The sequence below is a fragment of the Vigna unguiculata genome, chromosome 1 (assembly GCF_037176805.1).
Source record: "Vigna unguiculata cultivar grain cowpea cultivar isolate G323 ecotype 2 chromosome 1, ASM3717680v1, whole genome shotgun sequence".
In the NCBI taxonomy this organism is placed as follows: Eukaryota; Viridiplantae; Streptophyta; class Magnoliopsida; order Fabales; family Fabaceae; genus Vigna; species Vigna unguiculata.
The window spans coordinates 43,294,254-43,320,198 of record NC_140792.1 but is presented as its reverse complement, the minus strand read 5'-3'; the positions used below and the strand labels follow the sequence as shown (position 1 = coordinate 43,320,198).

Sequence of the window (25,945 nt, the reverse complement as noted above, 5' to 3'; positions counted from 1 at the left end):
TATTCCTTCAACTAATAGTCTATATATATTAAATGTATTAACAAAAGCATAACACAATATTTTTCATCATAAAAAATTAGGTAAGAGAAAGAAACACTTATGCATTAAGAAATTGAATATCAGAATTACTAAACAAATGTGTTTTCTCTAGAATAATATTCACCCAAAACCATACATTTTTCCATTAATGGTTTGGTTTGCTTCTTCTAGAAACTAAACTCAGAACATAAAAAACTATTGAAATATTTGTTGCAAAGTTTGACAATGTTGTTCCTTAACACCCTTCTAGCCATGAATCACTCCCCTTCATTTATTTGTCTCTTATTTGAAAATCTGATGTCGGTTACCAAATTCAATGCCATGATCTATGGTCTATTCCAGTTTGGTAGTGCATATATGAGTGAGTTGTCATCAGCAAAAAATTCACTCGTTCTTTTGAAGGAAACCTAATTTTTCCTTCATTCAGAATCAAAGAACTCATATCAGTATCAATTTTTTAACACACTGTAACCAGGTGAAAAAAACAATCTAAAAAGAGTTTTGGCAAATCTCGTAAGAAAATTATTTGTTTGCACTGAGTTATTAAGACTCTTCACTTATCACAGTTCTCTCGGCAGTTTTCCTCAGCAAAACAATTTTTTCTATTTTTCTTTACTCAACATATTACAAAGTTATTAACTTTGATTTGTATTTTGAAAATCTTCGTTTCATTTCTGACTTGGTAATAAAATTTATCATTTTTCATAGCATTAAAAGCTATAGTCAATGACATTATTTTACATATATTTATGAACCAAATGAAAGTTAAAAAGAAAAACTAAAGTGACTATTATTAGAGACTAAGTCAGGGCTTTGTTAAAAAATTTGTTGAATAAGCCACTCCAATTCCTAATCTTGTTCAAAGAATCCTTCCATTTTAGACTAAAGATCTCAGCGTTTTTTTTTTTTTTATAAACTAAATGAATTTATTATAAAAATACAAAATGTCGGTTTTTGGTTTGAATAAATGGTAGCAGAATAGGAGTGGTAGGTATGGTTAGATAACTTGTTACTAAGAGTTTGTCGTCATGAGGAGACAAGGAGGTGAAACTTAGTGTGCTGCAGCAATGGAGGATATATTGTAAAACATTTCATACAAAACATTACTGAAAAACACCTCAAGTTGTTTTGAATTAATCTTTGGAGATTGAAGGTTCATTCTTTGGTGATACAAGGGTTAGATCTTTGAGATTAATCTCAGTATTGTGATGAAAATAGTAAAATATAATGAGAGATTTATTTTTGGAGACAACCACCAAGTCCATTTTGATTGTACTATCCTTGTTTTGGTATGTCCCTCTGAATGTGGTAAAAAGAAGAGAGGAAAATGCAATCAGATAGTGGCAAGAGAATTGAATATATTGTTAGAAATCCAAGTGTGAGTCTAAGTCTCACATTGTCTAGAAATGAAAAAGTAAAATACTATATAAGAATAAAGACCCATAAATTCATTGCCTTAAGGTGGATTGAGAGTGGTGTCAGTGTCTTATATGTTTAGGCTCAGGTCTCATTGGTGTTGTATCTTTCCAGTGAAATCCCCTGTATAAAATCCTAACAACTAGTATTAGAGCCAATAGTTAAAACCGGCTCAAACATTTTGGGTTGATATGAGGACATAATATTCAAATAAAAAAATTATAGTGTATTAATCATAAAGAATGTTAAGATTTTATCGTCAAAGTAAAAATGTAGTATAGTCAATAAAAATAAAGAATTACGGAGGAAGATACTATATTATACAATTCAAATACAAAGGAGAAGAGGTTTATTTGTTATTTATATGTAATAATAGAAACAAATTTAATCAAGAATCCATCAACCAAAGAGAGTCATACACTCATATTTTAAGACCAATTTCAACATTATTTTTTTCACATTTCTTTTTTTCAATTTCTTTCTCAAGTAGCCTTGACAAAACCCGTGTTAAATCTTTTTCTACAACCAATTATCAATATTGTTCACTTTACATTAAAAAATACAAATAATACTCTAACCATTATTAACGGTGCCTGTGACTGCAGCATAATTATGTTAAAGTAGATTACTTTTTCAAATTACACCAATTCAATTTTTTTAATTAATTAGATAGGTTTGTTACGTAGAAGTAAACTCCAATTGCATTCATCAATGACTGATTCGATTGACTTTGAGCCTGGATGTCCAAGTAAAATGTTGGATTATTAAAAGAAAACCGCAGCTAATAAACTAGGAAATTCCATAAACAATAATTAACTAAGTATTTCATAACAGCAAAAATTACCAACAAAGCTAAAAGATATTTGATATAAATAATACAATTATAAAAGTTCTATATTATGCATTTTATTATTCTACTATAATCCTCATACAAATTTCACCACGTATTTTTTTTCTCTATTTTTTATTCCTTTTTAATCGTTTGTATATATTTTACCAATTCGTTAAATATTTAATAAACCACGCATCATAAGAAAATATGACACAAAAATATGATACCATTTGATAAAATTATAGTCACAAAACAACACCATTTTTTTTTTAATTTTATGACACGTTATCATGTTGTTTAATAAAAACATATGACTATAAAATACATAAAAAATAAAAAATAATAATAATATCGAATGGCAATAGATGTAATTAAATTTCATTAAGAAAAAAAAAGCCTAAGAAACGTGAATAGTTTGTGAAATTAAATATTAGGTGTAAATTTTGCGTTGAAGCAGAAGAAGTTTTGACAATATAAGGGTCAGAAGAAGGGTACTAAGTAATGGTGTATAAAAAGAATTTATTATTGGGGGTTCCAACCAACCCAACTTGCACCCGTTCATTGATCAATGGCCGAAACCAGCTAATAGTAATGGTCTTTGGTTCTGCATTATTCGGTCAGAAAAATCATATTCAAATATATACCTTCTTCTTTCACGTTCACCCATATATTGACCTACAATGAACACAACCACACTCTTGGAATTTAATACTAAAATTCATGAACCACATATTCTTCTGTAACGATGTGGCCACAACCCCACCACGGTGTCGTTTTTTGAGAGAGAGAGAAAAGTTTTTCAATGTTTGAAAGTTTGGACAATCAAACAAACTAAAATTAAAGAGCAACCACCGTTCAAGCTGTGTGCAGCACATCACTCTAGAAAATTAATAAGCTATTACAAATTCATAGATTCATCTTCTGCAAAAACAAATTGCTTACATGCATAATAGATTTCATGATCTCATTATGCATTGTATTCTTAGGGAACAATCATCATTGTACTAATCAGTACTTCAGTCATTCTTAAATACGACATTGGTAAATAATTCACACTTAAGAATATATGTTTTGCTCAGAAAATTATCCTCGTAATAAAAATAACAAACTTTAAACAAAATTAGAAAGGAATCTTATACGAAGTGGTTTGACTAATTCATTAGCATTGGTTTGACGATTTATTTATTTATTTATCATTAATTTTTGGACGTCCAAAGGATTCTTCTATCTAACTTTTTGGTCAACATATATAGATGAAGAAGTTTCTTACCAACAAAAATACATTAGGTTTTAAATTTTACGAGAACAAGGTAGTTTCTTTAGCTTGGTCGTCTATGTATGAGTTTGAACAGCACATTATTCACAACTATGTAATCCCAGATAGATACCTCATTTTCTAGAAGTGCATACATATCACGATTGATTTGTTGAAGAAACTATAACTTTTCACTAAAAAAACAAACAACGCACAACATCATAAAAGTTTTAAATAAATCAAATGTCGCGGTTTTTCCATGCCGAAGTAGTCTCAAGTGCGTGTTGCACAACTTAATCATTCATAACAATGCAACATTCTTTGAATAAAGTTTTTATGTAAAGTTAATTTTTCATAAAGTGCAGGTGTATACTTTATGATGAGCTTAACTTTTCCCAGTGTAGAATGCAATTCTATAGTGCAATATATCACGAGGAGAAGAAGTGTTTATTGAAAATACGAGGGTAAAGAAACGTTCAAATTATTTAATCATGCATGCATATATGATATTATAAAAATATGGAGTAGGTGACTGTATATTTGGGATTGGTGATCAAGATTATTCCTTTCTACTTTACTATAATTTTTTCACAATCAAATTTAAATCATGTACCAGTATTAGAAGTTCTTTCTTTTTGTTTATTGAATGTACTCAGTTGCGCACCACGAGGGCCATTTCAATATTAACATAATGGAAGAAAATTTAATATAATTAGTATTAAACAAATGTCATTGTTACAGAACAATTAATTAATACTCTCCAAAATTAGAATAAAATTGTTTTATAATGACTCCAGTGAAATCATCATAAGAGAATAATTCAATTTTCAATCTCATTTTTACTCAAATGAAGTTATTTCGCTTAAATAAAAATAAGTTTCTTCAACCATAAATAAAGATTTGATCGAGTGCAAAGAAATTTATTTAAGCAAAAAGGTCATTAATTCCCCAACATATAAATGATTAAAAGATAGATTTGGAAGAGGTGAAAGAGAGTATTTTAAGGACCGAAAAAGATATTGTTTAACTCAGAGTAGAATTTTCTATCTGGATCATTTCTTTTCCATCTTCTTCCTGTGTAATTGACATAACTCTTTCACCATGGGTGACTAAACCTCTTTTTTATTTTTGTATTGGTATTGAACGTAATTTATCCAACCTTTTAATATTGTTTACGATCTATACATATTATATCATCATTTTGTTTATTTTGGTAGAAAAATAAATCTTAAATCTAAAGTTGAATCAAATAATCTATATTTTTTAATAATAAGGATAAATTTAAAATTTTTATAGTTGAATCAAATTGTGAACTTAAAACAAGTTTGTTGGTATAATTTGAGGAAATCAATTATTACTTTGATAAGGAGAATCTTTAAATTTCCAATAATATCTTAATTGAATAAAATATACGGTGAGGGGTGAGAGGAGGGTGTAGAAGAACTGAATAGTCAAATTTCAATCTCAATACTTTTAGTATTACCTGAATTTATTAGATCTTACTTTTAAGCTAATTTTATAACTCGAAGTCTAGATAATTTTTTGGAATGTTACTCTTTGTAAATTTGTAATGCAAGTTTAAAAGTATATTATGGTTATTAATAGGTGATTTTTTTAAAATTTTTTATGACATATGCACTTAAATGTTATTTTTTTAAAAATTAAAAAAATGATGAGTATGTGTAATATGAATAAAGGTTATGAACATCTAAAGGTGGCAATAATCAATGAAAATATATTCAGATTAGACTTTGGTAATGATATGTATTAGCATCCCTAGACATGTCAAAAAGTGACTCAATTTGGCTCACCACGAACTGGGTTGAAAATGAGTGAATCCAATCCGGCTCACTTTATGGTGAGCCAAAAATTTTGTAACCTGGCTCAACCCACCAAGGGTTGGTGGGTTAAGTGGGTTGGCTCACCAACCCACATAAAAATATTATTTATGTATTTATTTTTAAATATTCAAATATTTAAATAATTTTTTAAATAATGCATGAGATGACAATCACAATAAAATTAAGAACCAATGTTTTCATCATGCTCACCACCAATATATGATGAATTATTTCCAAGAAAGTGTCCATATAGTTTAAGAAAACATGGCTAATATTACACATTTTCTGTCATAATAAAATATTCAAACTATTCAAATATTATTGAGCAACATTCTAACATTTAAAAATATGAGATTGTGAACCTATATAATTAGGAGTACTAAATAATTATTAAAAAAATTAAAAAATATTTAAAAAAAATGTTGGTGGATTAAGTGGATCAACCACCTTCAACCCGACTCGAATCCGTTTAACCCGTAGGTTAAGTGAGCCGGATTGAGTTCAATCCACTTTTTAAAAAGTTGAATTTTTCTCCACTTAACCCAGCTGAAACCCGTGGTGAGCCGGGTTAACTCTTGGGTCGAAACCCATTTTGACATATATGAGCATCACAAGTTATTTTCTGCTTGAATTAAGATATGCCCACACCACAATTGATAGCTCCAAATTCAATTTGAGTATTTCAAACAAAGTAAATGGGGACAGAAAGAGATGAACTGAAAAATCTGGAACAAAATCGGTATGAATGTATGAATGATTAATCCTTTCTGTGTCAGTCTATCAAAAACAAAAATTCATTGCACAATTGTGAGGAAACACAAAGAAAAACCTAAATCGCTACCCACCTATATTTTTTTGCGGGCAATAAATGTATAGTTTGCTGCTAATATGTATAACTTGAACCTAACTGTGTTGTGTCTGTACATCAAAATTTCTAAAAGAGGTATATATGTTTCAAAATTCTCTATCATTGGTTTCACGCATAAGCCGGGTATGAAGAAAGTAAAGTGTTGGGTATGCATGGGGTATTCTTCCACGCCCGAGCATGCAATTTCAGTATCTCTCTTGCCTTTTCCTTCGCCTTGTTTCCGCTATCCACCTGAAGCACCAAGCACAGTTTCGCCGCCACACCCAGTTTCAGCATCTCTTGAACAACATGCGGAGTCGCAGAGAATTTGGAGACAGAAAGAAGAATCCTGACAGCCCTATCATTCGCCAATGTCGAAACTCTTAGAATCTTCTTTGAAACAATGGCAAGACCTGCTCCGTGACTCAATAGTTCTGCTCTTCCCTCCGCACACTGACACAGTACCTCCAACAGCACCAGCATCATCTCGCAAGGCTTTCTTTCCTTGCAATCCAGAAGAAGCTCTATCAAAACAGGAACGGCTCCTGCTTCCACAGCCTTCACCCTGTTCCTCCCCCAAGGACAGAACTGGATTAAGGTTTGAAGGATATCCTTTGATGTCTTCGTTGAAATCTGATCCCTCAACACCTGTACTAGCTCCACGAAAATTTCTTGTCTTAGATGCAGCAGTTGCACTGGATCAGCCACTTCTGACATAGATTTCAACAAGAAAACTGCATAAGCGCGTGATTCAAAGAACCCCTTCTGCATGACTCTCGTCAAAGACTCGATAAACTCTCCGTTTCTGAAGCCTAGAAGAGTCTTCAACCCTTGTTCAGTTAAATCAAGAGTGTGAAGCAGGTTCAATGCTTCATCGCTTGCAGTTGTTTTCAACTCGAATCCAGATCCTTCATTCGGTTCAACCCCATTTGAAGAATCGTTGCTGTTGGTGTTCATTACAATCGATGCTAGGAACTCAACAGCACCGGCAGCCTCCATGCATCGCTTATTTGTCTCGCTTCCTGAAGCGATGGATTTGAGTCTTCGGAGGCAAACGAGAGGGGAGTGAGAAGCGTCTTTGAGAAGCTTAGAAATCTGATTCCTGTTAACAGGAGGTTTTGGGGTTGGGATCCTTTCGACGCCGTGAGAAGCGTTCATGGTACACCAGGCTTGGATGAGTCTCCGGAGAGTGTGGTTAGGGGTGAGATCGGTGTAATCCATCAAGGGTTGTTTGGTGACGGGGCATGTGGTATTTTTCTTCGAAAACAGCCACGTTTCGATGCTTTCACGGTCGTAGGTGATGCCCGTCGAGACCGTCACCGGATCCTTCATGATTTCTAAGGAAATGGGGCAGACGAAGAACGAAGGAACATCGATCTCGTTGTCCATGGCGATCTTGTAGAACAAACCTTGATTAGATGGGAAAATGAATCGAAGAAGAAGAAGAAGAAGGTTGTGACTTGTGAATGAATGGTTTGTGAGCGTTTGAAAGTTTTGGAGTTGAGAAACGAGAGCGGGGAGTTGTTGGTATATATACAAAGTGGAAGTGCGAAATGTGAGAAAGTCAAAACACGCAAAAAAGTTGAGCCTCCGTTGAAGAGAGAGAAAGAGCGTGCTATGACTATTCCAAAGATGAAACCTTTGAGATTCACTTTATCCAGTCTTCAACACGGACAAGAGACAAAAACATGAGCAGAAAATCTGAGTGAAACATTTAATGCACATGGCGAATTAGCTACTTGCCAGCTTTGCCAGTCATTATCATCAACTTGCTTATTTTCATCCTTATCCTCACAACACAACAACACCAATCTTACCTTCTTCTTTTTTATAGATAACATTTTTATTAGTAAAAATTATTTAATCAGAAAAATTGCTTAAAATTAATTTTATTTTACGCATCCCAATTGACTTTCAAAAGTAACAAATTTTCAGATACATTAACTTCGAGTTCAAGCTGAATTCCTCCCACTCCAAACGTAATTTGTAGGGCAAACCCGATAGACACAGTCGCGCAGGTTTATTTGATTTAAGGTTGACTACATTTTATTTTGATAATTTTAATTACACAGGTTTATTATTGTTTTAAAGTTGACTACATTGTATATTGATCAATTTAATTTTAAAGCTTTATACATAATTGAGATGTGTATTAAAATTATTCCCATTGCTTAAAAATACATGGTCAAAAGAACGTTTGTAATATCTTACACATCTTAAAATGAAATTAATACTTTTTTTAAGTAAAAAATGAAAATTATTTTAAGAATGAATAAAATGCAGTGGTACATACATCAAGTCATCCAGCGTGGATCATTTCATACTGGCCACCAGATTTATTATTAGTATATTTAATAGTTAGATGGGTAGGTTTGATTAATTTATTTTTAAATTCTCCTGTAAGTTTGTAAATTAAATGTCCATTAGAAAAATAAAAACTGTAGAAAATGGTTATATCGGTCAATCATCGACCTATTAATTTAAGTACAATAACTTCTTCTTTTTATCTATAATGTTAAGATCTGGCTGCTGGGCCGACCAAATAGAGTGTTTATTCCGCCACAGAACACGTGTAAAGCGTAAATTATAATAGAATAAAAGAAAATAATTAAAACTTTTATTGCTTGAAATAACAAAAATTAAGACCTTGATACTTTCACATCAAAAATTTTATATTATTTTTCATTATATATATATATATATATATATATATATATATATATATATATATATTTTTATAAATACAAAAGTTTTGCTTACCATTTTACTTTTTAATGGCAAATTAATAAATAATTTTTCTCCTAAAATTTATTTACTATTCGGTGACATGGACATAGCAGTCGGCATCGTTTCTCATGTGTGATACTGTTAAATTTTTTCTCTTCCTCGGATCCAGTTTTCTTTAAGTACCCACCTTTGACCAAGTGCATCTCTCTTTCCCTATTTCTCATTTTAACACTATGGTAAATTGCATATTTCTTTCTTTTTATGTGTGAACGTGATTATAATTATTTGGTTTAATTGTTTTTTATGTTAAATTGGTTTTCCAAATTTTTTTTATTTAGTTTCAATTTTTTGAAAAATTAATGCTATGATTTTTTCATTAAATCTCTTGAAATATATTAAAATTTTTTTATCAAAATTAAAACTGTTAAAAAGAATGATTTGTTTTATTGATATAATTAACACAATTATAATGCTAATTTTGATAAAAAAATTATTAATTTATTTCAAAAAATACAAATTAAGATCGATAAATTAGGACCAAATTAAAATTAAAAAAAAAATACTAAAGAGCTAAATTAATAATTTTGGACGAAACAATGAGTAATTAAATTTAACTATTTTTACTTTATAGTGCTAAAGATCCGTAACCTATCCAAGGTAGTATTTTTAATACGAATTTACTATTTGTTTAAATTTACCGGAAATGATGAAATACTCATTACATCTTTATTTTAGACCAATTTTAAAAAACTTATTTAAGCCAAATGATTAGATTGAGTTCGAACTGTGATTTTTAAAATTAAGTTAATTGGATTCCAATCTTATACAATTTAGACGAATTCAACGTGCTTTAGTACCTAAGTTATACGTATCTGACTGTTTGCTGTAAGAAATTAATGAAAAAAAAGAAAAGAGAGATGGCAATGTGTTCAGAAGCCAAAAGGAAAAAGAAAAAAGAAAAAAAAATAATATTACAGATGTCAAAATGGATTTCAACCCGTGAGTCAATCCAATTCACTTAAATCACACATTAAATAGGTTTGAACCGGATTGAAGGTGAGTTGACTCATTTAACCCATCAATTTTTTTTTATTTTTTTATTTTTTTTCTGTTATAATTATTTATCATTTCTAATTATATAAATTTACAATTTATATTTTTAAATAGTATAATGTTGTTTTATAATATTTGAATGTTTAATTAATTTATTTGTCAAGTACGTTAATACTTTAATATTTAGCTATTATCTTTATAATAATATTTTGAGGATTAGATAAACACTCTTATTTCACTATTATAAAAGATAAATTAAGACAATTTACTCTTATTGTAATGCAATAAATATATGAATATAAAAATAAATTACAAAAAAAAACATTCGTAAGTGAGTTAACCCATTAACTCAACAATCCGTAGTGAGTCAGGTTTTGTTATAAAATTTTTGGCTCACCAACAAAATGAGCCCGGTTGAACTAGTCTTTTTTTAGTTTAACTCGTGGTGAGTCAATCTGTATGAGCCGGGTTGATTTACTTTCACCTCTAAATAATATAGATTATTTGGTTAAAAAAAATGCAAAGAATACTTTATTTTTTAAAATCGTCACATTAAAAAAATAGTTTTTAAAATTTAGAAAACACTGTGCGAACCTTAAAGAAATCGTAATGAAAAAATTAAACTAAACACTTGATACAGTATGTTTTGTTCCAAAAAAAAAAAAAAGTATCAATTTAACCAAGTGGTTAACTTAAATGAGTAAAATAATATTATTTGAATGACTTTCTATTTATTTATAGTCCCTCCCTAACATTTTCGTCTTCAGGCTGTGTCAGCATTATTATTATGGAACCAATTTTCAACTTTGGTGATTGTAAAACATCTATCAGCTACATTTTTTTTAAAATATAAGTATGAAATACTCCATTTATCCCATGATTATAAACCGTAATTTTAATCTGGATACAACGTAAAACGTAACTATACTTAATATTAAAAGTACTATCTAGTTATCAAAAGTATAGATTAATACATATCAGTAATTTTAAGTTTTCATTAAATAGAATTGACACCACTAAATTTAATCATATGGAACAAATATTGTAAAGCTAAAATTTCGATTATTCATATAATGGTCAAATTCCTCTAAAAGGTAATTTTCAAACGGTTACCTCTCATCATCATTGTTTATTTTCTCATAATTAGATATTATTCTTTAATGGTAATTATTAGATTAATTAAAATAAAAATTTAGATAAATGTGTCTACTTTAAATTATTTCTCTCTAGGTTTGAACTTAATAAAATTTTAACCGACAAAATAAAAATCTGAATTCAAAACAATTTAATGTTTTCCTGATGTGCAGGAAAATTTATTGTATTGATGAGGTCGTGCTGTTAACTATTGACATTACAAGTTGTGAAAAATAAAGTATTCATATTTCAACTTTTAAAATAGTTGACACGAGCAAAACGTTGTGATGGCGTTCATGACGTGGGTGGTGAGGTGATTGTCAAAAGACTTGAGATGTCGGCTATAACATTTGTCATGTGCGGACCCACTCCTATTCAAAGTATCTTAAACAATCCACTTTATATTAAAACTTTTTATCTTTTTCTTATTATAGCAAAAGAAAATGATATTTTCATTTATTATTTGACTTATTTTTAACTTAATATTTTAATTATTATTATTATTAGATCATTTATTTTAATTTTTTTTAATGATATAATATAATAATTTAATAGTGATTGAACTGGTGAATTAAAAGTAGATAAAAAAATTGATTAAAATATTATTGTCTTATAACAAATGTCTATCTTCTAAAAAAATATTACAACAGATTTATCACAAATAAATTTTCTGTATGATAGATCCAAATTAAATTGTATTAATTATTTAGAGAAATGATTTTAAAGTTTTATTATTTTATTCCTTCTCTCAAAATATACTTTTAACATTTGAGGTTATCTAAGAATATTATGTCGGTTTGCGGTGGTAAAGATGGATGAAAAAAAAATAATAAGTTGTAACCTCGAGTTTCCCTAACAAAAACATCATATTAATGACTAATATTTTTCAATTAAATTATTCATATAATATTAATAATAATTGAATAATATGCCAAACCTCGAATAACATGATTAAAAACAAAAAAAAAACCACAAACTAAACTACATATATATTTATTTATTTCGGATATTATTTTAATAACCTCTTTTTAATATATTTGATTTTATTAATAAAGAATATTTATCTTATTTTTTTTATTGATTTGTATCAAAACTTATAATAGGTATACTCATACGGATTCTAACCTTCTTATAATTCTTATTGTCTAAATGAATTAAACAAAATATTAACTTTTTATCACTTACATATATTCTTATATTCAATTAAGGTTATTTAGTAAAAATACAAATATTATATATATATATATATATATATATATATTACTAAATTCAATATTTATATCATTATACTTATAAAGTTATTATTATCTTTCACGTCAATCACTTTTGGATATATTTAAATCTTTTTAACTCAATAATTTTTCTGAGTAGTCCAAGTTCTAGCCTACATTTGGCTTCTATGTTTATCAATTTTTCTTCAATTTTATCATAATTAATTTATTTGAGGTGCAACACACTAAATTAAAATAAATTCTAAAATACCAATTTTATTCTAGATTTTTATTGGTGGTAGAAAAGAACCATGATATGAAGCGAGGTTCAATTTTGATTTTAAATATCATCAAATTAAACAAATGCAATCTTTCTTACTAATATAATGTATTCTTACAATAACAAATATGATAAACAAATTAGACATTTATGTAAAGTCATAATTGAGTTCTCCAATAAATAAATACATTGACAAATGAAAATACAAAAAAATAAACAAACAAACAAATCTCAATAACAAAACAAAAGTCAACGACGCTTATACATACTTCCCAAACCACCACCGTTTTGTTGTTGGAGAACAAAACCTAACTCACAATACCTTTTTTTAATATTTTCGTACAATGAAAAATGAGGAAGACAATCATAAATTTGATATATACAAAGAAATTTACTTCGGACGTATTATTATAATACGATATAAAACATAATTTACATCAAATTATCAATATTTGACGTAAATTATATATTTTACATCAAACAATAAAAAGTCTAACATAAATCATCTGCACTTATTCACAAGTATCAATACATTTTTTTTATGTGGACTTCTTCACTATTAGACATAAATTAGGTAGTGTAAATAACTATTTTGTATTAGTGAAGGTTCATAATCATCTTTAACTCACACACAAGTTGTATGCATGAAAAGGAAAAGACGTGAGTGAGTGAGAGGTAAAAGAAAACGAAGTTTGAAGGTGGAGGGAGAGGATTTTCTAATTTTGAATAAGCAAGGAATAATATTCCAATCTACTGCGGCACCCTTTTTCTTACTAAGTTCTCGCTCTCATATTTTCAAACGAGACAATGCATGTTCAATCTCTCAAGCACAGACTATTGTTCACTATATATAGTTATTTCTTTATTTCTATTCTCGTTCATCGTCCCTTACCAAAACATAATATCATTATTACATCTCTTAAAGGTGGGTATATTTGAAGGGTCAAACTCATGTTGGCTTAAATAGCAGTATATAACTATCGTATATCATGCACATGATTACCCATTCCAATTAGTGTGGAGGTGATTCCAAACCATAGTCAAAAGAAAGTTACTGAGGCAGAGTGTGAGAGGCAAAAGATTAGGGATGTCAACGGGACAGGTAAAGTATGGATAGTAATTTTTCTGTATCTTATTCGTTTGATAAATATTTGTCTCATATCCGTACTCATATCCGTGCAGGTATCCGTTATGTGGGTACCTTATATTTTTTTAATATTCAGGAATATCTATGGGTACCCGCGGGTATTCACAAAATGAAAAATTTAATATTTAACAACAAATTTTAACTATAAATTCAAATAAAAATACAATGCATAATATTTATAAATTTCAAACAAAGTGCAAATAACCTATTTAAATAGTGTTGAATGAAAGTTTACAAATAAATGAAGATTTTTTAAAATCAATTGATAAAAAATAACCTATTCAAAATCGATGTGTTAATATTTTAATCACTTTTGTTAATTTAAATTAGAGTATAGCGGGTATGGGTATCTACGGGTACGGATACTATGATACCTATACTCGTCCCGTTAATATGCGAGTATAAAAAAAATACTTGTACCCATTATCCGCGGATATCCATTTTTAATATTCATTTACCACCGTTACAGATTTTATCTATAGATACTGGGAAGTAGGAATATTTTTTACGTCACTACACAAGATACTACATGTTTACAGGTTTCTTCTTGTCATGTTTACAAATTATTCACAAAACATGTGTTGCCCTCGTGTTCCAGTACATTTATTGGGTCTATTCCAAAATAATAAATTCAACACTCAAAAAACAATTACGTTATATGTGTTTAGCTGCTTGGATTCAATTCAATTAATAAAATGATTAGAATAGCAATTTGGTTTGTTTGATTTTTGATGATTCAGTTTTTTGTGGAATCTAAAAACCCTATTTAAAGGTTATTTTTTTTAGTTTTTAAATTTAGAAATAGCCTACTCTAAAAATCTTAATTTGTGATATCTTTAAATAAAAGGGTTTAAAATAAATTTCAATATTGAAATACGAAATATATATAAGCTTAATAAGAAAGAAACCAAAACTATTTTTAAGTTTTAATAATGATTCAAATATTAACAAGATTAATAGCACAAATAAGAAAAAATATTTGTTAATGTGTTGTCCCATTTTGTCTTAATTAATGTCCGACCTAAAACTATTATTTAGATTGAAACTCTCACAATTTATTAATAATTACTTTAAAAAATTAAAGTTGACTTCATTAAAACTAATATTGTTTTAATCTTTACTTCATTAGAAATCAAAATATACAAAGTATTTACTAATTAATGAAAAAGTACCGAAGAAAAACAATTATACGTTTCTTAAAATGTTTACACTGACTATGTATTTTAAAAAAATATCAATACTAATTATTCAATGTTTTTATTAATAATAATAAGTTGACCGAGAATGTGAGGAAGACCGAAGACCCTTCTAGTGTAATCAAACTTGTGAGTGTGTACATGAATAGTCAAACTCTTTCGATTCTTATTAATGATCCATTCACCTATTCAAAACCTCGAGGGTGTGTAAAAAGTGGACAATGAAAGATCAAGACAAGTAAAATAACTAATATAACTAATTTATCAAGAACATACAAAATAGTTGGGTTGAATATGATTTTGGTCCCTTAACTTTTTTGAAATTAGTCTATTTAAAAATATTAGATCATTTTAGTCATTTATTTTTCGAAATACGTGAATTTAGTCATTTTAATCAAATTTTATTAAGTTTATTTGATATTTTAAGCGTGTTTCATAATAGTATTTGACTTAACATTAAAATATAAGCAACTAAATACAATCCTGAAATGCGTACGAAACATTAAATAAACCTAACAAAATTGGATTAAAATGACTAAATCCATGTATTTCGAAAAATGAAGGACTAAATTAGTCCAAAATTTTAAAATAGACTAATTCTAAAATCCACTTAAAGTTAAGGGACCAAAAACAAATTTAACCCAAAATAGTTAAACAACTTCATTCTGATTAATATAAATAATTTAAATTATTTTTATATTTAAAAATAATATTATTCATAAAATGTGTTTTTCAACCTGATAATGCAAATTGATTATTATTTTTATTCACATTACTAATTATACTTTTTCTATCACACTCAGTAATATAAATGATATAAAGAAAAACTAAAAACCAAACTATAACAATGATAAAATTGTTACTCTTTTTCCTGTTATGCTAGCTCAATGACAAGAAGGAAAGAAAGAGAAGAAAAGGTCGTGGATTCGTTTCTTCTTACTAAATATTATGGATTAGGTCTTAAAAAAAACCAAACACCATTTTTACGTTGTGTCGTGTAATAAAAGACTAGAAAGAGTGTTTACCTTTCAATTTACTCATTCAAAAAGGTAAACAAACATTTTCCTTCTTATTTATGTCTATTTAAACAATTTATTTTAGTATTTTAATTTTCAATTACGATGCAAGAGCATATGCATAATTTTCAAACAATGATTGTGTAGGTTTTAGAAAGAAGAGAATTCTTGGTGGAAGAGCATTTCAAAGGCATTTTAGAAGTGATGATGATATATGCATAACCAAATTAATATTATTGAGTATTATTAGTTAAAGCATTCAAACCAAAGTTGTTAGAGGTAAAACCCTAAACCAATGGTCTCTATCTTAAAAGGTCAAAATCTGCATGGCCAAAAACAACGGTCAGCCGCAACCTTAAAACCTTTCAATTTTTTATTTTCCTCTTTTAATAGAACGTAAGCCTCTCACAGGGAAGACCAGAGTCAACGCCAATATTCATAAGTCAGACATTTCTTATTAATATTTTTATTATTTGTTAAATTTCATTTCATTTCTTCTAATAAAAGTATTAGGTCATTAGTTTGTTGTAGTAGCATATATTAAACGTAGCCGATGAACCCAACCAATCTCAAAAGCTGAACCTCCCTTACAATTTCTAGATTTTCAACACTCTTATTCGCAACAACGTAACACCACCCAAACTTTGAAATTCTTAAATGAAACAAAAATCACGTTTGAAGAGATTCACAATCAACGGATGTTCGTTTACTTTGGTTATATGTTTCTGTTTTTTTACGGATTGAAAATATTGCTCCAGTTCAGCTTCTTATGTCAGGATATTTATCAAATAATAAAAAATATTTCTTTTGGATGCTCCACGACCAGTTGTTTAATCATTTAGTTATGAAATATCATTTAATTCTATATGTTATATATTGGTGTCTCGATGTGTGTTTGATAATTAATTAACCACACTTGAAAACAGATTAATTGTACTAATTTATATAATTCTATCATTTAATTCATTTGTCCACCTTATTTTTTTACAAAGAATGAAATTCAACAAATTTGTCGGAATTTAAAACTTTTTTTTATTAAAAATATAAGTAATATAGTATTATATAACTTATATTTCATATATAAAAGTTGTTTTTTTACTGTACTCATATGGTTACCAAACTTTCCTCCTCATCCACTGTACTATAACAAGAAAAAAGTTTATCATCAGGAAAAATTAAAAATTAATCGATAAAAGGCTTGTGATGAATTTAGTAATGGTCAAAATTTATCAATAATTATTCAATAATAATTACTGGTCAAAATTCAAACTATAAAAATATCTTACCTTATTTTCTAGGGAGGTGGAATATATTATTGACGGTTGTTGGAAGTTCCACATGCTTGATTAGAGTTTATCTTAACGAACTTTTTTGGATATTCTGTTCTACTTATAAGCCAGTTTTGTGAGGTTGAGTTAGGCTTTAAACCCACTTCTAACATGGTATCAAAACCACGTTAGAGTCTATCCTAGCGATGAAGTTTGCACCTCACTTATATATTGTAAATTAACCTTATCTCTAGTCAATGTGAGACTTCCAACAACGGTTGTAGCTAAAGAGCTCTTGTGGATGCAGAAATTTCTACAATAGTTGAACAATTGATATCATTACAAAAAAAATTATGTTTTGTATTGTGATAGTTAAAGTGTTATTCATCTCAACAAGAACTCAACTTTTGACTCAAAGGTCAAAACATATTGAAGTCTGATATCATTGTTTACGAGATGCATTAAAGATGGAATTATCATTAGAGAAAATTCATATCGACAGTGGCGGATAGGGATGGCAACGGGTCGGGTCGGGCACGGATAGTGCCTACCCGCAACCTGACCCACAAAAAAAAAATTCGTCCGTTTATCCGTTGGGTATCCGCTTAAAAAATATCCGCGAATATTTTTAAAACCCGCGAGTACCCGTGGATACCTAATACCCGCAAATATTTAAAAAAATATGTATTTTATAAAATTTTTAATATAAAATTATAAAAATAAAATATAAATTAAATTAAATTATAATTATAATTAAATTTGACATAATAAAATATACTGTTACTTCTAATTTTAATTAAATTTAACTTAATAAAATATAAATTAAATTTTAATTTTAATTTTTTTGCGGATAACGGGTACCCGCAGGTATGGATAGTATGATACTCGTACCTGACCCGTTTATAAGCGGGTATTAAAATACCCGCTACCCGCTACCCGTGGGTAATAAATATCCGCGGGTAGTAACTATCCGTCACGGATTTTATCCGCGGATATCTGCGGGCACGAATATTTTTGCCATCCCTAGTGGCGAACCTTAGAAGGTTCGCAGGGGGGCCATGGCCCCCCAAGATTTATTATTTTTTTAAAAAATAATTTTAAAATATTTTTTTAATTTTTAGATTGATTTTTATTTTTTATAAAATATAATATTTAATATTAATAAATAATAAAATAAAAATTGAACATAATAAAGAATAAAAAAACTTATTGAGACATTTTTTTTCTGTTTTCTCTCATTTCAAGTTTCTCACATTGTATTCATTTATTACTCTTGCGTTTCTTTTCTTGTTTTTTTGTTTTAAAAGAAAGTTAGACATAAATTTCATTCTCTCGCTCTCAATTCTCATCTGTTCTATTTTAAGATAAAAAAGATAATTCTCTCATTTCTCTTCATAAGAAAATATTAGTTTGATATTTAGTTTTTTTTTTCATCTTATGAGTTATATATATATATATATATATATATATATATATATATATATATAATTTTAAAATAAAAAGAAAAGTTATGTACTATATGTTTTTTCATAACCATTTCTTAAATGTGACTTGATTATCGTTTTTTTAGTAATTACGTCTATCAATTTTTTATTAAATTTTGATAAATTATGTTTTAGTCTTAATTGTTTTAGATAGATATATTGATGAAAATAAAATAATAGATTCATTTTTTTAAGTGATAGAAGGGAAAATACCTTGAAGATGAAAACAATACAAATTTACTTCTTCACCTATTTTCAAGCATTATACTAGGAATTCAATTGTTGAATTAGAAAACCATTTCTTATATTCAAAGAATTATAAGTGGGAAGTTTCATATTAATTCTTTTGAATTATAGGTGGCATGTTTCATATTAATTTTCGAGAACTTATTATAAGAAAACTCTCAAATCTAAAATATCTAGGGAAAGAGATGAAATTAGAAAAATTATTTAAAATGAGTTTCATATCGAATACAATTTCAAAACTATAATTAAAAAAAAAACATACAAGGATTTCAATACTAAATTATATATACTTTTGTTATATTAGTAATAATAATTAAATATATAAAATTTGAGTATATTATTTTGGCTTTTCAAATTTTTTGAACAAGATCCGCCATTGCATACAGATAAGAATGGGTAAGATATGATGACAAAGATCTTACTCGTAGGAAAATATGCCATCTGCAAGCAAGGAGAAAGTCAATTTGATTGACTATATGACCCAATTAATCAGTGAGAGGGAGATTTGTCATGTAGGTCACCATTTTATTGGACCCACACTGATTTAATTAAGAAAAATAAAATAAGTATTTTTCCTTATGGGCTCCCAACCCATTATGCAATTTAAAATATACAATCCTTGCATCAGATTTCTTATAAGTGAAAATAGTGTAGAAAGACAGAGAGACAAAAGTTGTGAGAGAAAATAGTGTGAAGAGACAGAAGTTGTGAGTACTAATGGTGCAAAAAAAGTTTTATTCTTCATCTTATATATTGAGATTTCTTCTAAGGGTTAGTAGGAAGAGTTGAACCCACAACTTTTTACATGTTCGTTTCCAATTTTACCACACGTGATTGAACCCATTTTAAATGACTTTTGGAGTTTAAAATCTATGATAAAATTTAAATAAATAGTTAGTGTTGTCCAACTAAACTATGTAGGATTCCCTTCCTATCTAAGTTTTGTCCTGGTTAATATGCACTATGTAGAGAGTGTTATTTGTTTTTTCAAATTAAATGAAAACAATATAACAAATTCTATCCTTTAGAGTTCAATAGGAAAAGATGACATAGTTAACCCCAAAAGAATGAATCCCGCGAGTGAGATATAATTTGCATGCTCTTTAAGATTAAGAGACCCGGTCGTTGTTAGTTATGTGATGAAGAGCGTTTTGTGACCGAAAATGGTGGCCTTTTTTGAATTCATCTTTTCATCAATCACATTAATTGTTCCACTCTTTCAAGTCTACCTTCTTCTTTTCATTTTCTAACCAACTTGGGACCAGACAGCTTCTACTCCAAATACTAGTACTACGTTATTTTTGCTTTTTTTAGCATGACCATTAAACAATGCTTTTAATATACTTCATTACAACTTTTAATCTCTTTAAAAAATATAAACTTATATCAATTGTAATTTAATTTTTAATATAATGTTACTCCTTATTAATATTTATATATAGAATTTTACACTATTTTTTTCATTGAACAAAATTTCCATAATTTATATCAATAATAAGCATGATTTTAATGAATTACTTCCTCAACTGTTTATAGAAACTGTAGAGAAAACTGAAATTTATCTCAAACAAATGTTTTATTTGATCTGTTTAAGTTTAAATACTTTTTACATGGTTATAATCAATATAACTGTTCATTTTTTAGTATTTTTTTTGTTATATTTTAATTTTTTTCAATTAAATTCGAAAAAGAACGTAGTCTTTCTTTCCCTGTTTTTCTGGGGATTGTAGCATTCTTATTCACTTTTGAATAGTCTCCCTTCACAAGCCAATCAACAACTTCATTGTCATGCACTTCCTATCCCACAGTTTTGTAGAATACTTCCATTTGTTGTAGCTATTAAAGAGGAAACAACAACTCTTATACACTCAACTCACAAGCTTCAAAAATAAAAGTATGAGAATAAAAAATTGTCTAATCTTGAAGCTAAGTATTGACCTTTACAAATACTGAGATCTATTCAAAGAGATGTTACTTTTCAACACATATTTATTTATATGTAAAGACTCTAAATTAAATATTTAATTACATTATCATACCATAAAATTTATTTCTCAATCTTACTAGTTTCATGTTAGGTGCACATCTAATTGAACTATTAATTGGGTATAACAACTACTAATTGATCTAATATCTACTAAAGTAGAAAAACTAACTAATTTTTGAATCATTGCTGACTAGGTCCTCTACCAGGAAAAATTATGAAGTGGTTTATGAGACTATCACTCGTCTATTATCTTAACCAGTTAAAATATTTTAATTTACATAAAAATAATACTCAATTACATATCATAAAATTAGTAAAGATAGTGTATAATCTAATATCACCAAATAATTTCTCTACTACTTTGAATTTTTTTACCTAAACCCATATATATCTCAATTATATCTTTATTATTTAACTTAAAAAAAAACTATTGGAAAATACATCCTTAACTACGGTTCATAACACATTCTCACAATGGTTTTAGAAACATTATTAATCACTACAGGATTTCCTAGTTTTAGTAAAATTTGTTTTGTTAAATTTACTACAAATGTTACTATACCCATCCTACAGTAATGTTTTCTTAAAACGTTACTATAAGTAATATTGATAATGTAGGTGTAATTGAAAATAAATATACATTTAAAGACCATTTGTAAAGATAATACAAAATAATGATTGTTGTTAAGTGGACATGACAATCATTTTGAAAGCAATCACTACAATATAATATAGTTTAAGAAAATTTTTAAAATTACCATTGATTACTCAGCATAACAGTTATAAAAAAAAAACTACCATCATTTAGAGTCATCAATTCAATGTTTTACACTCCTGAAATGCATCAAATTTTAGTAGTCAACAAATTTTATACAAGGGAGCCTCCACAAATCCATTTAGTAAAAGCAACAATTAAAACACGTTAAAATAATAATGATAACGATCAAAATAAAAGTAGGATTGGCACAATGTATGCTTTTACTGAGAAATAAGTTTTACAAGGAGAATTTTCAAAAAACTAAACATCTTCAATAATGTTATCAATATTTGTTTGAAGTTACTTTCTAAATTTTCAAAATGAAAAAAATACATAGGAAATTAGTAAATATCTGGTTTCTTACATAATATAAAAAAGTACTTAAATTGAGAGTGGTAAATTTGTCAATAATCATCAACAATAAAAAATACGCATGTGTTCTATTCAAATCAGTCCAAATTATTTATTTATTATACCTTTTCGGGAAAAAATTGTATTTTCTAAATATTTCAACACAGATGGGAAAGTGAATTAATAATTCTTTGTAGCCTTACTGCATCCTTTTATTTGGTAATATTTTGTTATCTTGTTTTTTTCATTTCTAGTTTTTTTAAATATTTTTTAAATTGAAGAATCAACCTATCTCAATTTTTTTTTCCTTTTTCGTATTTTAATTTTGTTGTTGTAATAGTCTACGCTGTATCTCACCTCCTCTTGAGTCTTGATCATGCTTGCTTCGATGATACCCTGACCTTTGTACAGGAATATTCACGTTACTCATTGTTATGTTGCTTTTCCAAATCATACATACTACTATCTAAAATTAAGATGAGTCAAACTTCAAACAAATGGACCCGAGTTGCCTTGCTAAGGGCTCAACCCATTTTTGTAACAATAACACTATAACCAATACAATATGCCTTTTTCTTCCTGCACCTCCATATTTTTTATCTCTACTACTATAACTTTTAAAATGATATTATACTTTTTGTAAAACTGAACTTAGTTATAAAGCTGGTAGGTTTTCCTGCACTCCCATTATTACTCACTGTACCTTCATATATTACCCAAAAAATACTAAAATGCTCTTCTTCATTTCATTACAATACCGTTATTGTGCTAGAGGAAGAAGAAGAAGAAAGAGAAAAAACGTGAAAAAATCTTGTTTTGGAACGTATTTAATATAGTTTAGAAAGCTTCTTCCGGAAACGTCGTTTTCAAAAACTTTCCGGAAGATATCACATATGTTCTGAAAAGTTTAATCTGAAAATTTTGTTCTAAAAAAAAACTTATTCTGAAGTGTATTTTATGTGTTTTGGAAATTCTATACCGAAAATTATGTTCCAAAAATTCTAAATAGTTTGTTCTGAGATATTTCTAAAATAAAAATACACAATAACCAATAAGGCCACATTTATGAAAATAATTTAAGAATAACGAAGCTATTTTTTATATAAAAAATACAATAATTAGTAAGGGCAATTTGATGACAGTAAAAAAAAAAAGTAATATAGCAACATGAAGAAGAACAAGGAATAAAACAAATCTGCGTTGGGCTATTGGGCTATTGGGCTTAGACAAAAGAATTAGAAAGTGTAATTTAGAATGGAAAAGGCAGGAAATTATAATGAAGTTGATTAGGCACATTGGTTGTTAAAAAATGAATAAAGTGTGCATAGATTTAATAGAATGATGTATATATATCCATGCAAGTTGAGCAAGTTGGCAAGTTGGGAAAGGAAAAACATAAAAAAAAAGAAAAAGGGAACGCAACGATGCGTTTAAAGTCGATAAGAAGCAGCAATGGGTAATAGGACAGGAGAGTGCGTGTTCTTCATTCCTCGTTCCTCAGATTGAAGCTTTTTAACTCTGAACTCACATGGAATACCTAATAGATCCGGTACATCTTTCACTCTCACTCATTTAATCACCATTTACGCTTCCCATTTTCACTGTTTTTCATTTCCCATCATTTCTTTGTTTCGCTTTGCCTCCATTTCAATTTCGTACTGTTACACACAATTCACTCAAGATCCCATGCTGCTTACTTACATCTCTCTTTTACACTTGTGTTTTTCACCTATTTTCCAACTTTAATTCTTGTTTTCTGATTGCAGGTGTAGAAATATCGCTTCTCACTGCTCTTAATCTCGATGGAACCTATTGTGAGTTTGTTTCTCCACCCTTTCCCCTTCTATTTTGTTCCACTGTCAGATTTCACCACTGTTAATTTCACTTTATTAATCTTTAAAATTCAAAAAAAAAAAAAAAGTAGGTTTCTATACAATCTTCTTTCTTGGATTGCTTTCCCATCTACATCAATGTACGTCAAACGTTTAATCACATGCAAGGGTAATTTGTGAATTGGAGTGCCTCAATCTTCAACATTAACAATGATCAAGGTTTTAAATTTTAGTTCTGGTTAAATTGCGTTCCTTGGTAGTTTGGGAAATAGCTGACAAATTCGTCCAATGCAGTTACATTGCAGTCGCATACACCTTAAAAACCTTAATAGTGATTGCGGATCCCTTTGCAAAACATTGACAATAGATCATCTGTTGCGGATTTTTCAGTTTGTTATTTCAGTGTACCACCTAAATGTACGGTGCCACAGTCTCTTGTTTCTGTTATTATTGATGATATTATCCTCTTTCGCCCAGGATAAAGAAGAAAAAATCGCTTGTGTGATTGGTGACCGATTAACTAGTGATGTTATTGTGAGGCTACGCACTCCGGAAGGTCGAGATGATTGGCTATACTGCCACTCGGAGAATCTTGTAAAAAACTGCAAGTACTTTGCGGATAGGTTGTCTGAGAACTGGCCAACATGTCAGATCCTTGATTCGCGCAATTGTGTCGATATCTATTGCCAAGAGTTGGATTTTGATTACCATGTCAATCTTATACGTCTTCTCTACACTGTCATAGATGGTTCAGTTGATGATTTGTGGCATGGTGTTAGAAATGCCCTTGGCATTCTCCAGGTCGCGGTTGAACTTGGATGCCCGCAGATAATAACTGCCTGTGTGAACTACTTAGAAGCTGTTACATGGGAGGAGGCTGAGGAGGAAGAGATTTTGAGAATTGTACCTCGAATGGGATTACAAGCTGAACCTATCCTAGCTAGACTTCAACCAGTTAAGCAGTCTGCTATCATAAATATCTTTGTCTCTGCTATCCGTTTTGCTACATCATCCCCATCACCAAATATGAATGATCTTAAATCTTCAGCACAAGAGCAACTTGAGTACATGCTAACTGAAGATGATGATGCCCCTTTATTGACAGCTGATGACAACATAAAAGTCGAAGTAAAAGAATGTGTAAACAGACTGTTTGCCCGGTTTATCGACTCAGTAACAGGTTTTTTCTCTGGTACTACAGAGTCACTCTCTGAGGAGGGAAATTTTCAGTTGTTTCAATCCTATTTGACTGATTTGTCGTGGGCATGTCAGATATTGAGTAAGTTGGAAATAATGAGAGAATTTGTTGAGTATTGGTCTGATGCATCAGAAAAAATTGTCAAGGTTCTTGAACAAGGAAGTTCTACAACTGAAGTCATTGAGATAAAGTTACGAGCTGTTGAGGTGACATCAAAGGTTTTAGAGGCAATTGGTTATGGCACTGTTATATTGCCAACAGCAAAACGCCTTCAAGTTTTGAAAGTGTGGCTTCCGTTTGTGAGGGTTACAAAACCATTGATTGATTCTGTTACAACGAATTGTGAGAATGCTATGCTGCTTAAATTAGATGGCGAAATGTGGCAATCCTTAGAATCCACCTTTGTATCTATCATTCTTGCATTGCCATCAGGGGATCAGGCAGAGATTTTAACTGAGTGGCTGGATAACGAGTATATGCAGTATCCAGACTTAACTGAGGCATTTGAAGTATGGTGTTATAGGTCCAAGGTTGCTAAAAGAAGACTATCATTGGTAGGGGATGAGCATGCCATGACAAACTCATTTTGAGGCTTTCACTGTTAGTTTTTTATTAGACTACTAATCCAAGATCTTGTCAAGGCATTGCGAAGAAATCATCTCCTTTTACACATGAATGAAATTTTTTGTTGGAGGCATTTTGAATCTCCATATCTCAACAATTCAATGTAAATTATTTTGAGGAGTTTTGTAAAATGTTGTATGTAAAGATGTAGTTTTGAAATAATTTATTTCATAGCAAACAAAATCATGAGACACTGCTTTTTGA

The 25,945-nt window shown here is 29.0% G+C and overlaps 2 protein-coding genes across 2 annotated transcripts; one reads left to right on the top strand and one right to left on the bottom strand.

The window, feature by feature from the left end:
* Positions 1 to 6,161: 6,161 nt before the first annotated feature.
* On the bottom strand, positions 6,162 to 7,747 carry LOC114162439 (E3 ubiquitin-protein ligase PUB22-like). Its single transcript, XM_028046334.2, has one exon. The coding sequence runs from the start codon at positions 7,617 to 7,619 to the stop codon at positions 6,360 to 6,362; it is 1,260 nt and encodes a 419-aa protein (XP_027902135.1). The 5' UTR covers positions 7,620 to 7,747; the 3' UTR covers positions 6,162 to 6,359.
* A 15,737-nt stretch (positions 7,748 to 23,484) lies between these two features.
* Positions 23,485 to 25,945, top strand: LOC114162321 (BTB/POZ domain-containing protein). Its single transcript, XM_028046174.2, has 3 exons — positions 23,485 to 23,636; positions 23,854 to 23,901; positions 24,397 to 25,945. Exons 2-3 carry the CDS (start codon positions 23,890 to 23,892, stop codon positions 25,705 to 25,707), a joined length of 1,323 nt encoding a protein of 440 aa, XP_027901975.2. The 5' UTR covers positions 23,485 to 23,636; positions 23,854 to 23,889; the 3' UTR covers positions 25,708 to 25,945.

Coding starts and splice junctions, on each gene's coding strand:
- LOC114162439 (XM_028046334.2), bottom strand. CDS start 7,619: ATGGACAACGAGATCGATGTTCCTTCGTTCTTCGTCTGCCCCATTTCC.